This window comes from Hypanus sabinus, chromosome 7, assembly GCF_030144855.1.
Source record: "Hypanus sabinus isolate sHypSab1 chromosome 7, sHypSab1.hap1, whole genome shotgun sequence".
Taxonomy (NCBI): Eukaryota; Metazoa; Chordata; class Chondrichthyes; order Myliobatiformes; family Dasyatidae; genus Hypanus; species Hypanus sabinus.
In genome coordinates, this window is record NC_082712.1 from 131,259,529 (window position 1) to 131,272,339 (window position 12,811).

At 40.7% G+C, this 12,811-nt stretch overlaps 1 protein-coding gene and 1 long non-coding RNA gene across 9 annotated transcripts in view; one reads left to right on the plus strand and one right to left on the minus strand.

Annotated features, from left to right (window-relative positions):
* The window catches only part of myrf (myelin regulatory factor), a 264,892-nt gene that overhangs the window by 233,703 nt on the left and 18,378 nt on the right, over positions 1-12,811 (plus strand). For all 8 annotated transcript variants that reach the window (XM_059975651.1, XM_059975652.1, XM_059975657.1 and 5 more), the window contains 7 exons: positions 1,365-1,525; positions 4,346-4,418; positions 5,208-5,296; positions 6,958-7,023; positions 9,522-9,616; positions 10,759-10,944; positions 11,038-11,307. In XM_059975651.1, the coding sequence (XP_059831634.1) occupies positions 1,365-1,525; positions 4,346-4,418; positions 5,208-5,296; positions 6,958-7,023; positions 9,522-9,616; positions 10,759-10,944; positions 11,038-11,307 (940 nt within the window). The remainder of the gene's footprint in view (positions 1-1,364; positions 1,526-4,345; positions 4,419-5,207; positions 5,297-6,957; positions 7,024-9,521; positions 9,617-10,758; positions 10,945-11,037; positions 11,308-12,811) is intronic.
* Positions 2,349-9,177, minus strand: LOC132397210 (uncharacterized). Its single transcript, XR_009513302.1, has 3 exons — positions 8,813-9,177; positions 6,892-7,076; positions 2,349-2,774 (listed from the first exon to the last, which is right to left on the minus strand). It is a non-coding gene; the product is annotated as an uncharacterized LOC132397210 (long non-coding RNA).

Below are 12,811 nucleotides of genomic sequence, written 5' to 3' on the forward strand. Positions count from 1 at the left end.
TAGAAAAAGCCTGCTTGCATTTACCCTATCTATATCCCTCATAATTTTGTATATCTCTATCATATCTCCTCTCAATCTTCTACATTCCAAGGAATAAAGTCTTAAACTTTTCAATCTTTCTTTATAACTCAGGCCCTCCAGTCCCAGCAACCTCCTTGTAAATTTTCTACGTACTCTTCCAACTTTATTTACATCTTTCCTGGAAATAGGTGACCAAAACTACATACAATACTCAAAATTCAACTTCAACCACTGACTGCTCACCCTCCCTCTTAAGAATGCTGAAGACCTGGTCTGAGCTGTCCTGGACTCTGGCACCAGGGAGGCAACACACCATCCGGGAATCACATTCTCATCCACAGAACCTCCTTTCTGTCCCCCTAACAAATCCCCTATCACCACAGCTCACCTCTTCTCACCACTTCCCTTCTAAGTCACAATGCCAGAATCAGTGCCAATGACCTGACCACTATGACTTTCATCTGCTAGGTCACCACACCCCCAACCCAACTGTATTCTAAGTTGTATACCTGTTTTTGAGGGGAATTGCCACAAAGGTACTCTGCACTGTCAGTTTAGCACCTTTCCCCTTCCTGACTGTCACCCAGTTTCCTGTGCCTTGCACCTTGAGGGTAATTACATATCTATATGTCCTATCTATCACCCCGCAACCTCCTGAATGATCCAGAATTCTTCCAGTCACAGCTCCAACTCCTTAACATGGATTGTTAGAAGCTGCAGCTGGATGCACTTCTTGCAGGTGAAGTTGCCAGGGACCCTGCAGATCTCCCTGCTTCCCCACATCCCACAAGAGGAGCATTTGATTATCCTGCCTGGCATCCCTATTGTTCTAGCTGTGCAAACATAAAAAAGGAAAACAGTAAATAAATGGGGTGGGGGGGGGCTCTATCTACAGCTTTTTCACCTTTTCTCACTCAATTCTCTTCCTTCTGAAGCTGCAAATAACCACTCTATCACTGTCCATTCCAACAATAGCCACCCCACTTGTCCCTGCCTTATTTTTATTTGTTCTTGCCAATCAATCATGATCACTGATTGGCCATGGTTCAAATACCAGACTGCCGTGAATCGATGCCTTATGTATTCAGTCGCCAGCCCTGAGTGAAGTTTGTCTTCTCACACTTTCGCTAACTGGCTGCTGTTCAAACACCAAACTGCCACTAACCGCCGTCTAATGACTCCATCGGCAAACCTGAGTGAGCTACGCCGTCTCACGTTTCCGCGAGCTGATTGGCCACTGTTCGAATCAGCGCAATACCATTATACTGGTTATAGTCTAATGCACGAGACATTTAATTTTACACTTGCTCTTTTGCTCTTCTGTTTCCATTTCTGGTGTGCAGGAACGGATTTTCATGGAGAACGTGGGAGCTGTCAAGGAGCTTTGCAAACTAACTGACAACCTTGAGACACGGATTAACGAGCTGGAGACCTGGAGCCGGAAGCTGGCCAAGCTAAAGCGGTTGGACAGCATGAAGTCCACTGTCAGCGGAGGGACACTAAGGTACAAGAAGGTCACCAGGGCACCGGGAGATGGCCTGACTGCTTTTCCAGGCTATCATGGTATTTGCTTTGGCTGGCTGTTTGTTAGAAATCAACAGCTATACCCTCTCCACAGATCTTCGTAACTTCTGTGCCAACACACTGCAGCACAGAAGTAATAAAGATACTGAGGTGAGATGCTGGCACATTTAACCACTCAGCGGACCTGCAGCTGAATCCCAGGGGCTTTTATGGGTTGGTCATAGCCGAGGGGTGCTACGATAGAGCACACAATGATAACATCTGTGCGCCAGTCAGACATGTCAGGAAACGGGATGTATTTCTTCCCCGTCCATCTATAATCACTGCGAAGCCTTGTCCGGAAGTCCCTCAAGTTCACATGTATGTGTCTGCCTCTAATAAGAAATAAGTGCGAGGTAGAGGAGGTGAAAGCTAATTTAAAGAATCTTACAGCCCATCTTACCTGCACCAGACGTCAGTTTCAGTTGATCTCACTGAGAGGTCTGAATTCACCAGTACACTACTGCAGAGTAATACTGTGACAGATATGAAGCCACAAACATCGTATCGACGTAGAGACAGGAATAGGCCTCTTGTCATTACTGTTATCAATGAAGTCTTGGTTAATATTTTTGCTTAGTACCATATCCCTTAATTCACTAAAGATCTAAAAATCTGCCAATCTCTGTTTTGAATTTACTTAGCGACTGAGCCTCTAAACCCCTCTTATGTAGAGAATTCCAAAGATTTGCTGCCCTGAAGATGAAGAAATTTCTGCTCACTTCCGACTGGCTCATTTTGAGATCATAGCTTCTTGTGCCCAGAAGAATCACGATCTTCATGTCCAGCCTTTGGATACACAAGGATTTTGTTCGATCCAATGAAATTCTTCACCACAAGCGGGTATAGGTCCAGTTCACTTAATCAATCCCTGTAAAACGGATTGACTATCCCAAGAAATCAATTCAGGGCACCTAAGGCACCATGGTAGCATAGCGGTTAGTTCAGGCCGTTGGAGTTCGGAGTTCAGCGTTCATTGCTGGTACCATCGGTAAGGAGTTTGTATGTTCTCACTTTGACTGTATGGGCCTCCTCCAGGTGCTCTGGTTTCCTCACATGGTTTAAAGACATACCAGTTAGTAGGTTAATTGGTTATTGTAAAATTGTCCTGTGATTAGACTGGTGTTAAATAGGTGGGTTGCTAGGCAACATGGCTCATTGGGCGGGAAGGTCTGTTCCACACTGTATCTCTAAATTAAATGGAAAAAAATTGTTAAGCTTTTACTGGCCTTTCTCTAAAGCAGGTATATTCTTATTTAGGTAGAAAGACCAGCCCTGTACTTGATATACCAGGAATGATCTTAGCGGGTGTTGTATAACTGGAGCAAGAACTCGCTGCTCTTCTAGCCAAATCCACATGCAATAAAAATAAACATACGATTTTCCTTTATAATTGCTTATTCTACCTGCATATTAACACCTTTCAGTTTCCCATCTTAAAAAAAACTTAACCTTCTTTCTTTTTCTACCAAAGTGAGTGGGCTCATATTTTTCTCCATTTTATTCTATCTGCCATGTCCTTGGCCCGTCTGTATTCCCCAAAGCCTCTCGGCAACCACCTCACAGCCCAGCTTTGTGTCAACAGCAAACTTGGGTATATCATATTTGATCACCTCCTTAAAATCGTTGATGTAGATTGTGAGTAGCTGTTGAATCATTATTAATTCCTCCCAACACCCCATCAATAACAGCCTGCCAATCTGAACATTATCAACTCTTTCCTTCTCTTTGTTTTTTGCAGTTAAGCAGTCCTTAGTTCAGGCCAGTGTCTTATCTGCAGTCAGCTATACCTAATCATCTTTTTTGTGACAACTTATCAAAGGCCTTCTGAAACTTCAAATGTGTTTCATCTGGTTTTCCCTTTATCTATTGAATACATACAACTTCTGTTGTTATCGATACTGATGAATAAAATCCTGGCTGTGCATCAGGATAGGTGCCCAACTACACCTGAATGTCTCTCATAGCATGAGCAAAGGCCACTAGGGAGTGAATTTGGGGTTTTTTTTGCAACTTGTAAATGTGTAAGCCGGGACATATTTGACAAAGGAACTCTAGGAGTAGAAGGATATGTAGTGCCTGGTGAAAGCACACACGAAAAACCTAGTTTGGATCCTCCTTCAAAGCTGAAGATTAATTTATTGTTGTATGCACAAATGCATGTATACACAGGTGTAATGAAAAACTTAGTTGAGCATATAGCATCAGACCAGCAACACTCATCATGAAGATGTAAGTTGTATACAGTATTTACTAGAAAGAACACAATTTGAAATAAAACATAGTCAATTTTATGCAAATTGTTCATAGCATTGCTAAACTGAATTGATCACTGTTTTGCTGATTGGTTCAAGAACTGAGTCATTGAAGGGAAGTAGCTGTTTTTGAACCTGGTAGTGTTGGACTTCAGGCTTCAGTACCTGCTGCCCAACGTTAGCTGCAAGATGGCATGGTCTGGATGGTGGGGATCTTTGATAATGGATGTCTTCTAGAGGCAGCATTTCCTGGAGATACTATTGATCATAGTAATGCTTATGATATGGAAGAGCTCTAACCTGAATTTATCAATGTATGTGGACTCCCAGTGTTGAATGTCCTGCTATTACATTGCAAAGTGCTTGTCACATCAGACATAAGGAAGCCTCAGGCTTTTACATGCTGTTGTGCCAACTCTTGATATACCCAATGCGCTGAAGAAGAAACATTCAGGAAGAGTTCTCTTGGAGCTCTGAATTTAGGAAACACTTCTCTGTCTTTACAGCCAAACTGGTAGCCATTTTAGTCGGGCTGGAAGTGGGCGGCATAAGAAAAGGCACCCAAAAGTTGGCAATAAGGTATGAATACCGAAAATTGGTAAGGAATTGCATTTTAAATTAAACTCCAATCTCTGTGTTTTGGTATTTTTACTATGTCCATATTTGTTTCTGTTCATACCCTACAACAGTAATGAGAGGAGTTGAATTTAGTTAAAACATGGAGTCTTAAAACAATGAATTTCGTTGGACTGTCATTAAATATCAACTGGTTGACTAGTATTCTTTAGAGAAGAAAATCGCCCCTGCTTTCCCTTTCTTATCCTCTATGAGACTCTATTAACACAACAGCGTGTTTCCCTCTAACTATCCCTTGAAATGATTGTATCAACTAGATACTAGATAAAAAGCAACTGAAAGAGGGCAATAAATCCTGGCCACAGTATGTTCCGATTACAACACATTAAAAACAAAGTTTTGCTTCTCTACTACCGGTACCCTAACTCAGTCTAATTTTGTTACCTTTACCTTAGTGAATTATGTTTTGATCTACTTCTGTTTAATTGAGTTAACCTACTTATTATTTTTCTTTGCAAATCTAGCCTGAGGTTAAAATAATTCATTTCTTATAATTCTGGCAAATAATTCTAATAATTCATTCCCTAAATATACTGTAACTAATGAAATTCTGATGATAAACCCATATGTAAAGCAGAGTTAACTCCTTCGAGAGAGATTTGGATAGAAGTTTCTGAGTGCTGACTGAGACTAACTTCATGACTTTAAAACCATCTGCAATTATTATTTAGACATCAGTATGGTCAAGGCAAGCTATCTTCTGAAGATAACCATGTATTTTTCCACTTCCAGACACCTCCCAACCCAACAGAGCAAGGTTGCCTTAGCCAGAAGTTCCTCCAAGGCACCATCATAGCTCTTGTTATCATCATGGCATTCAGGTAAGAACTAAGGCCTTGCACATTCAGCCTGGTGCATGAAAAAGGCTGATTAATTACTTGATAATGCATCTTTAGCAGTTGAGAACATAACAACGTTGTACAGACCACTTGGCCCACAATGTTATGCCAACTGTTTAATCTACTGTAAGATCAATCTAACCCTTCCCTCCTACATAGCCCTCAATTTCTAGCATTCATGTCCCTATCTAAGAGTTTCTTAAATGCCCCAAATGTATCTGCCTCTATCACCACCCTGGCAGGACATTTCACACACACATTACTCTCGTGTGTTAAGAACATCCTCCAATCACCTTAAAATGACACCCTTTGTATTAGCCATTTCTGCCCTGCGTAAAAAGTCTCAGGCTGCCCACTCTGTCTTTGCCTCTTATCACTTTGTACAGCTTTATCAAGTCACCTTTCATCCTGTTTTGCTCCAAAGAGAAAATCTCTAGCTCACTCAACCTATTCCTATAGGACATGCTCTCTGGTCCAGCAGCATCTTGGTAAATTTCCCTGCAACCTCTCTAAAACTGTCTCATCCTTCCTATCATGAGGAGATCAGAATTGAACACAATATTCCAAGTATTGTATAACCAGGGTTTTATAGATCTGCAACTCAATGCCCAGAATAATGAAAGCCAACACACCATACACCTTCTTAATGTATGTTCCTCTACACTGACAAGAATCCCACCATTAACCCTGTATTCTGTCTTCAAATTTGACCTTCCAAAGTGAATCCCTTCACATTTTTTGGTTTGAACTCTATTAGCCATTTTCAGCCCAGCTCTGCATCCTGTCAATTGTCCCAGTGCAACCTACAACAACCATCCACATTATCCACAATTCTACCAACCTTAGTGTCATCTGAAAACTTACTAACCCGCCCTTCCACTTACTCATCCAAGTCATTTATAAAACTCACAAAGAGTAGGGGTCCCAGAACAGATCCTCGTAGAACACCATTGTTTAGCGACCTCCAGACAGAAAATGTTCCAACTATAACCACACTCTGCCTTCTATGGGTAAGTCCATTCTGTGTCCATATGCCTAGTTTCCCTGGATCACAAGCCTTCTGACTTTCTGAATGAGCCTATCATGGGGAATCTTATCAAATGTCTTCCTAACATCCATTGCTTTACCTTCATTAATACTAAGGAGACCTTGAAGAATTTACTGAGAATTTTTTCCAACACTACCCAGCCTGCCTTATGAAACCAATGAGACATTGCTCCAGTCCTTCACAGGCACAGAGTAACACTTATATTGAGCAGAATAAGTTGTTTCATAGTCACAAACTAAAATCCAGACATCATCTGCTAATTATGAATCACCTATGGTTCCATATTCCAATCACAATATCTTGGAGTATTATTAACCCTGATAGTATTCTCCAGGATATTCTGATTCAAATATGGAAGCTCATTGGATTTTAAAGTCTACAGTATTCCCTAACCCAGTTAAGATTTGGCATTATGATCCTGTCTCAGCCCTGATGTCCAACAAGATTGCATGTCCTATCCTTGATATATTTTCAGTACCTGCTGTAAGATCTTGAAATATGCTAGACATTCAGTTGCTAGAGTAATAACCTTTAGCCCAGAGTGAGTCTTCATTAACTTGTGCCTTGAATAAGCAGCTGTCTTTTTCCTCCTCAGTGTAATATCCATGTCCACCCTTTATGTGCTGAACTTGCGAAATGATGATGGCGCTGATGCTGATGGGTAGGTGGATTGTCTTTAGACTTCCTAATCAGGATAATTTGTGCAGAAATTCCCTGAAAGACCAAATAGTGTTCCTCTATGTTAATGACATGTTTCTTGGAAATCTACAATATCTGGATCAATTCAGGGCCATTGGTATAAAAATTTGGATTATAATTGATGTCATTTTAACACTCTGCATTGTACTTGTATACATTATTGCATGTACACACACACACACACACACGAGTAAAATCATGGCTAATTCTTCACCTTATCCAATTTTCTGTCAGATCCTCTGTCCCAGAGACTAAAAACCTAAGATTTTTAACCTTAAAACACCTTGGTTCAGAAGGTTTATAATCCTCCGAGTCAAATGATCAAACTGTTTTCCGGAGGGTTCTGGATCCTTCAGCCTCAGCATCTACCTTGTCACAATTTGTAAAATTGTCTCTCATTCTTCTAAACACAAATGATTAAAAGCCAGTCTTCCTCCATGTTTCTTTATAGGGTAGCCCCTCATTCTAGGAATCAGTCTAGGGACTCTGTACTGCAAGATATACTTCTTGTATATGAAGACTGAAACTGCACTCAGTACTCCAGGTGTGATCTCAGTAAAGCCCTTTCCTGTTCTTGAGACCTATCAAAGACCAGCATATAATTTTCCTTCCTGCGTGCTGCAGGTTCATGTTAATTTTATAGGTATTATGACCGATACATCAGAATCTGTCCCTCTACCAACGTTTAATTTGGCACGGACTAGAAGGGCTGAGATGGCCTGATTCCGTGCTGTAGTTGTTATATGGTTATATAGTTGTTTCTCACCAGAAAAAAAACATTTTTATTATTCCTGCTGCATTTCCCACATTTTATTTCTCCTGCCACCTTTTCATTCATTGGTTTAATCAGTCTTTATTCTTTCATTCATTTTTCTGAATGTGGGAGTCAGTGGTAGGCCGAGAATTATTTATCATCCTTGAGGAGGTAGTCGTAGGGCATTTTCTTAAGCTGTTGCAGTTCTGGTGAAAGTACAGCGTTGAAAAAGGTTGCTATGAATTAAATGCCATACATCCTGTGGGTTCAGGTAGATACTGATAGATGCCTTTGAAGTATCTGGAATTCAGAGAGCTCTCCTGTGCTGTTGGCCAACATTTCACCAGCTAATACCATTCAAACTGGGTCACTCTAACTTGCTCACTGTATCATAATCATGTAGGATTCTGCTGTGTATTAAATGACTGCTATGTAATAATAGGTAAAAAAAACTTTCCACTAAAACATAATTTGTTGAGTAGATAAAATATAAACAGAGATCCTTCCAGCTTTCAATCTCCCAAAATAATTGATAAACAAGAAGGGAAACTGTAGAAGGGCTTGTTCTGGGATGGATTCTAATTACTGTCAGATACCATCTATCTCTATCTATCTCTCCCCTCTCCCTCTCCCTCCCTCCTCCTCCTTTCCTACAGGAGCTCATTGGCATTACCTTCACATGAGACAATTACTGATGAGATACTTTGAGGTGATATTTTGGTGGATTTGATAGGTTTGAAAATGGAGGTTATATATTTCTAGCATTGTCCCATGTTATCAATTGTAATATAACTAAGCCAAGAAAACCATTCAGCAGCTATTCAGGTTATACTGTAAATGACCCGACACATGGAAACTGTATGCAAATTTTCCCATATATTTTAAAGCATTTTTCAATCTGGTAGTACTAATAATGTGATACAGTATATATTCCACTACTTTTAACTATGGGTAATTATAGGATGACTATGATAGCTGCAGAGGATTGTCAGTTTACCTGGCTCCATCTTGGGTACAGTATTAGCCTACAAAGTACCCAGGGCAACTTCAAGGAGCGGTGTCTCAGAAAGGCAGTGTCGATTGTTAAGGACCTCCAGCACCCAGGGCATTCCCTTTTCTCACTGTTACCATCAGGTAGGAGGTACAGAAGCCTGAAGGCACACACTCAGCAATTCAAGAACAGCTTCTTCCCCTCTACCATCCGATTCCTAAATGGACATTGAACCTGTGAACACTTACTCACTTTTTAAATATATTTTATTGCTGTTTTTGCACGATTTTAAATCTATTCAATATACGTATACTGTAATTGATTCATTGATTCACTTATTTTTTTTCTCTTCTATATTACGTATCGCATTGAACTGCTGCTGCTAAGTTAACAAATTTCAAGTCACGTGCCGGTGATAAAAAACCTCATTCTGATTCTATTGAATAAAATGAAGGAATGATAGCAAATACATGCAGAGCAATATGATATGGGTCACTATAGAATATGGACCCATGTGATTTAGTTCCTAGGAATGGAACTGTCCCAGTACTGGAAAATCTCAGTTTCTTCTCAGCACTCATTTTTTAAATTAAAATGACCTCATTGATCAACAGCCAGATGATGGAAGTAGATTTCACTGAGGATCTACTACATTGGTTTTGCCAGGTTCATTTGTTTACGTATGCAAATATGACTGATTTTGTTTCACATGCAGACCATTTGGAAACACCGACCCAGACTCCACCTCAACGGAAAACCATTGGTCCACGCCTCTAGGCTCGCACGACTCGATTGGAGCTCAACAACCAGGTAGGTTAAATCTATCTGGACCAGCTGAAGATGAAGCTGCTGCTGGAGTCTGGGACAGAGTAGGGTTGAAATTCTGAATGCACATTGTTAGAGCCAGAAACTCGCGGGCATGCCCTGATAACTTTTTGTTGGATGGATATCCATGCGTGATTTCTGATAGTTGGGAGCAACGTAAACAGTAAGTGAAAGATTGTACATATTCATTCACCTTGAAGGTCGTGGGTCAAGTGCATGCACAACTCGTTCGCTGCATCATAACTTCAGCACAGCGGGAGGTTGAGTTGGGTGCGAGTGGCAAGCATGCACACAGCAGGCTGAAGGAGCCCGAAAACAGTCACATCTGGCTGGAACATTAAGAGGCTGTTTTAGGAATTTCTTCCGATGTTTGCCATTAATCCAACATTGTAAACTTACCAGCTTACCCACCATCCAATATAAAGCATCTACAAAGGCAAAACACTGAGCATTCAGGAAATATGAAATACTACTCCTGTTGCCTCAGTTCTTTCCCACCACTGATGACTGGTCCATCTTTGCCATGCCTGTCCTTCGAAGCAATCCCATCAAATCTTACCTCATTCCAAGTTCCAGCCTTCATGACTTTGAGAAGTGAACTCAAAACTGTATTTTTCACTTTCAGATGCCTGTACCTAGGCATCCAAAGCCTGGACCCACAAAGATGTAGCATGTGGAGAAATGGTTTTATTTATTGCAAGACCATTTCAGAACAGTACTAAATATCTGGTAGTGACACCATACCCAATGGCCCACATCTCAGTAATTGTTTAAACCATAAGATATAGGAGCAGAATTAGGCCATTTGGCCCATCACACCTGCCCTGTCATTAGTTTTGCTGGCAACAGTATGAGCCACCTTTGTTGCCCTGATAGAAATGTTACATAATTTCCTTTTATCTTATGTATGTTCCATTGGAGATGACAACTAGACTTTCAAAAGCTCTATAGTTAACTTATTTGTATTGTTTGGAGAAATCCTTGTACAGTATATCTGCTTCTGTGAAGCACACACTAGCAGAGTATAAAAGTTGTATTTTACAAATCTAAGTTGGAATTGTGTTAATAAAGTTCGGTTTCTATACTTGAATCACTTTTTATGTTGCAAACGCTTTTTCTTTTTGCAGTTGGTATGTCTTCACCTGCTTCTCCTGTGTCCCACTCCCCTCGTCCACTTAGCTTATGCCTCTCCTCTCCGTGTGAAGTATTATGCTGCCTCCTTAACTCTACACATCCACCCAGCAGTAGCATCCTGCCAGTGACTACCATCCCATTGACCCCTTCTTCAGCTAGCACTAACCATCCCACTGCGGGTAAGTGCAATTCCCATTTCACCTTCAGGTTTATTTTGCTTCCTCCTTTAAATGCCGCTGACGTTTTCTGTTTAATATTTCTGGCGATTTCAGATCAACCTGGCACATCCGCCACCAGCAACATCAAAGCCAAATCTTCCGTGAATGAGAATCAGAATGAATATAACATCAGGCGGATGTCTCCCAGAGACGGGATCAGCAGTTCGAACAACTACAGTCCTTCACCACCGCAGATCCTAAACATCCACGGCAAGTCACAGTTCCCTCCTCACTTTACCAGCATGCAGAATAAACTGCCTGGCCTGCAGGCGAGAAGACAAAGAAGCACGGAGCAGACAGACTCAACTGACAGCAACTCAGGCTGTGAGTTCCAGCCACGTACATATGCATTTTCCTGGCTACTTTTGTTGTATCCGACTCTGTTTCTCAGTGGGATCCTGTTAATGTCAGAGAACAGTTGCCAAGTCAGGCATATTTTTTAACATTTCTACCACCTTGCTTTTCCACCGCACGTTTGGACCATTTTAACTGTGTTTGTTGGGTCACAGGCCGGAAATGTTTGTCATCAGCACTGATTGGCAGTAATCAGCAGTTGGACAATTTGACTGCTGTGGGGGAAATGGAGAAATGTCACATCTGTGCAAGAAAGTGAGGTTGGGACTATAGCAGCTTATTGGAACAGAGTAGAAATAACTTTGCTTGGGAACCAGCTGCCAACAGTCAGAAAGGGCTCCATTCACCCAAATTATGTTTACAAAGTGACTAAAGTAGCTGTATATTTCTCTTGATATCAGTTATTTATTTACCAGTTACAATAATGATGCAAATAGAAACATGGATAAAAGGAGCAAGGGAAAGTTGTTTAGTCCTTCACCCCTGCTTTATGATTGATCATCAGCTTCAGTGCCCTGTTCCCTCCTCCTCCTCCCCATATTCCTTAAATTCTTTGGCATTAAGAAATATAATCTGCCTCCTCCGTGAATAATTTAATGACTTGTCTCCAGTACTTTCAGGTTCTCCACTCCCTGGGTGGAGGAACGTCTTGCTTAAATCGCTTGTTAAATTAAACATTCAGTGTGTGATGGCATTGAGAAAAAAAATGTTGCATTCATTTGGGACCCAGCCGCCCAAAAAACATGTTCATGCATGAACACTACTCTAAGGGAGTTTCAAATAGTTTGGACTGAAATCACAAATTTTAGAAGCCAAATGCTTTTGAATATTCTATTAAACTCTTTAGTTTTAAAAGGACTGGGGATTTTTTTTTTTGTTTAACTTCCTTAAACAGGAACATAACGTGTGTGAATTTCAGAAGAGCAGGGATTTGTTCAGATAGTCTATTTATTAAATTGCAGAAACCCATCATGTTGAATTTTGAATGAACACCCTTCTTAGCAAGCAGAACGTTTGTCACTGGACAAACTTTCACAAGGGAGCCAGACCTATACGAGTTTGGGAATGGGACCAATGTGAGGACATAATCAAATTATTGAAACGGCTGTGGGACATAATACTTTCTGTGCTGCGACAGGCATTGCAGCACAGAGTTGACAGTGGTTGTGGTAAATCAGGGATAGGTTGGATTGTACCTGCCCGTGCCTCATTTTCAGGTTTTAGGCTTTCTTATCAATATAACAATGGATGATTGTGGGGAATGATTGAAGAGATGTGAAGCATAGTAAAGTTGAGATTTTTTCCATGATTTACTGTGTTTTTATTTCATTTAATACTTTGAATACACAGATACGGAAATTTTACTTGTGTCCATATTACCTGTGTCTTTGCAATACTCAGTATACACACTACATTAACAGAATGCCCTATATTAACATAATAAATAAATATCACCGATGGCAAGTATCAGATT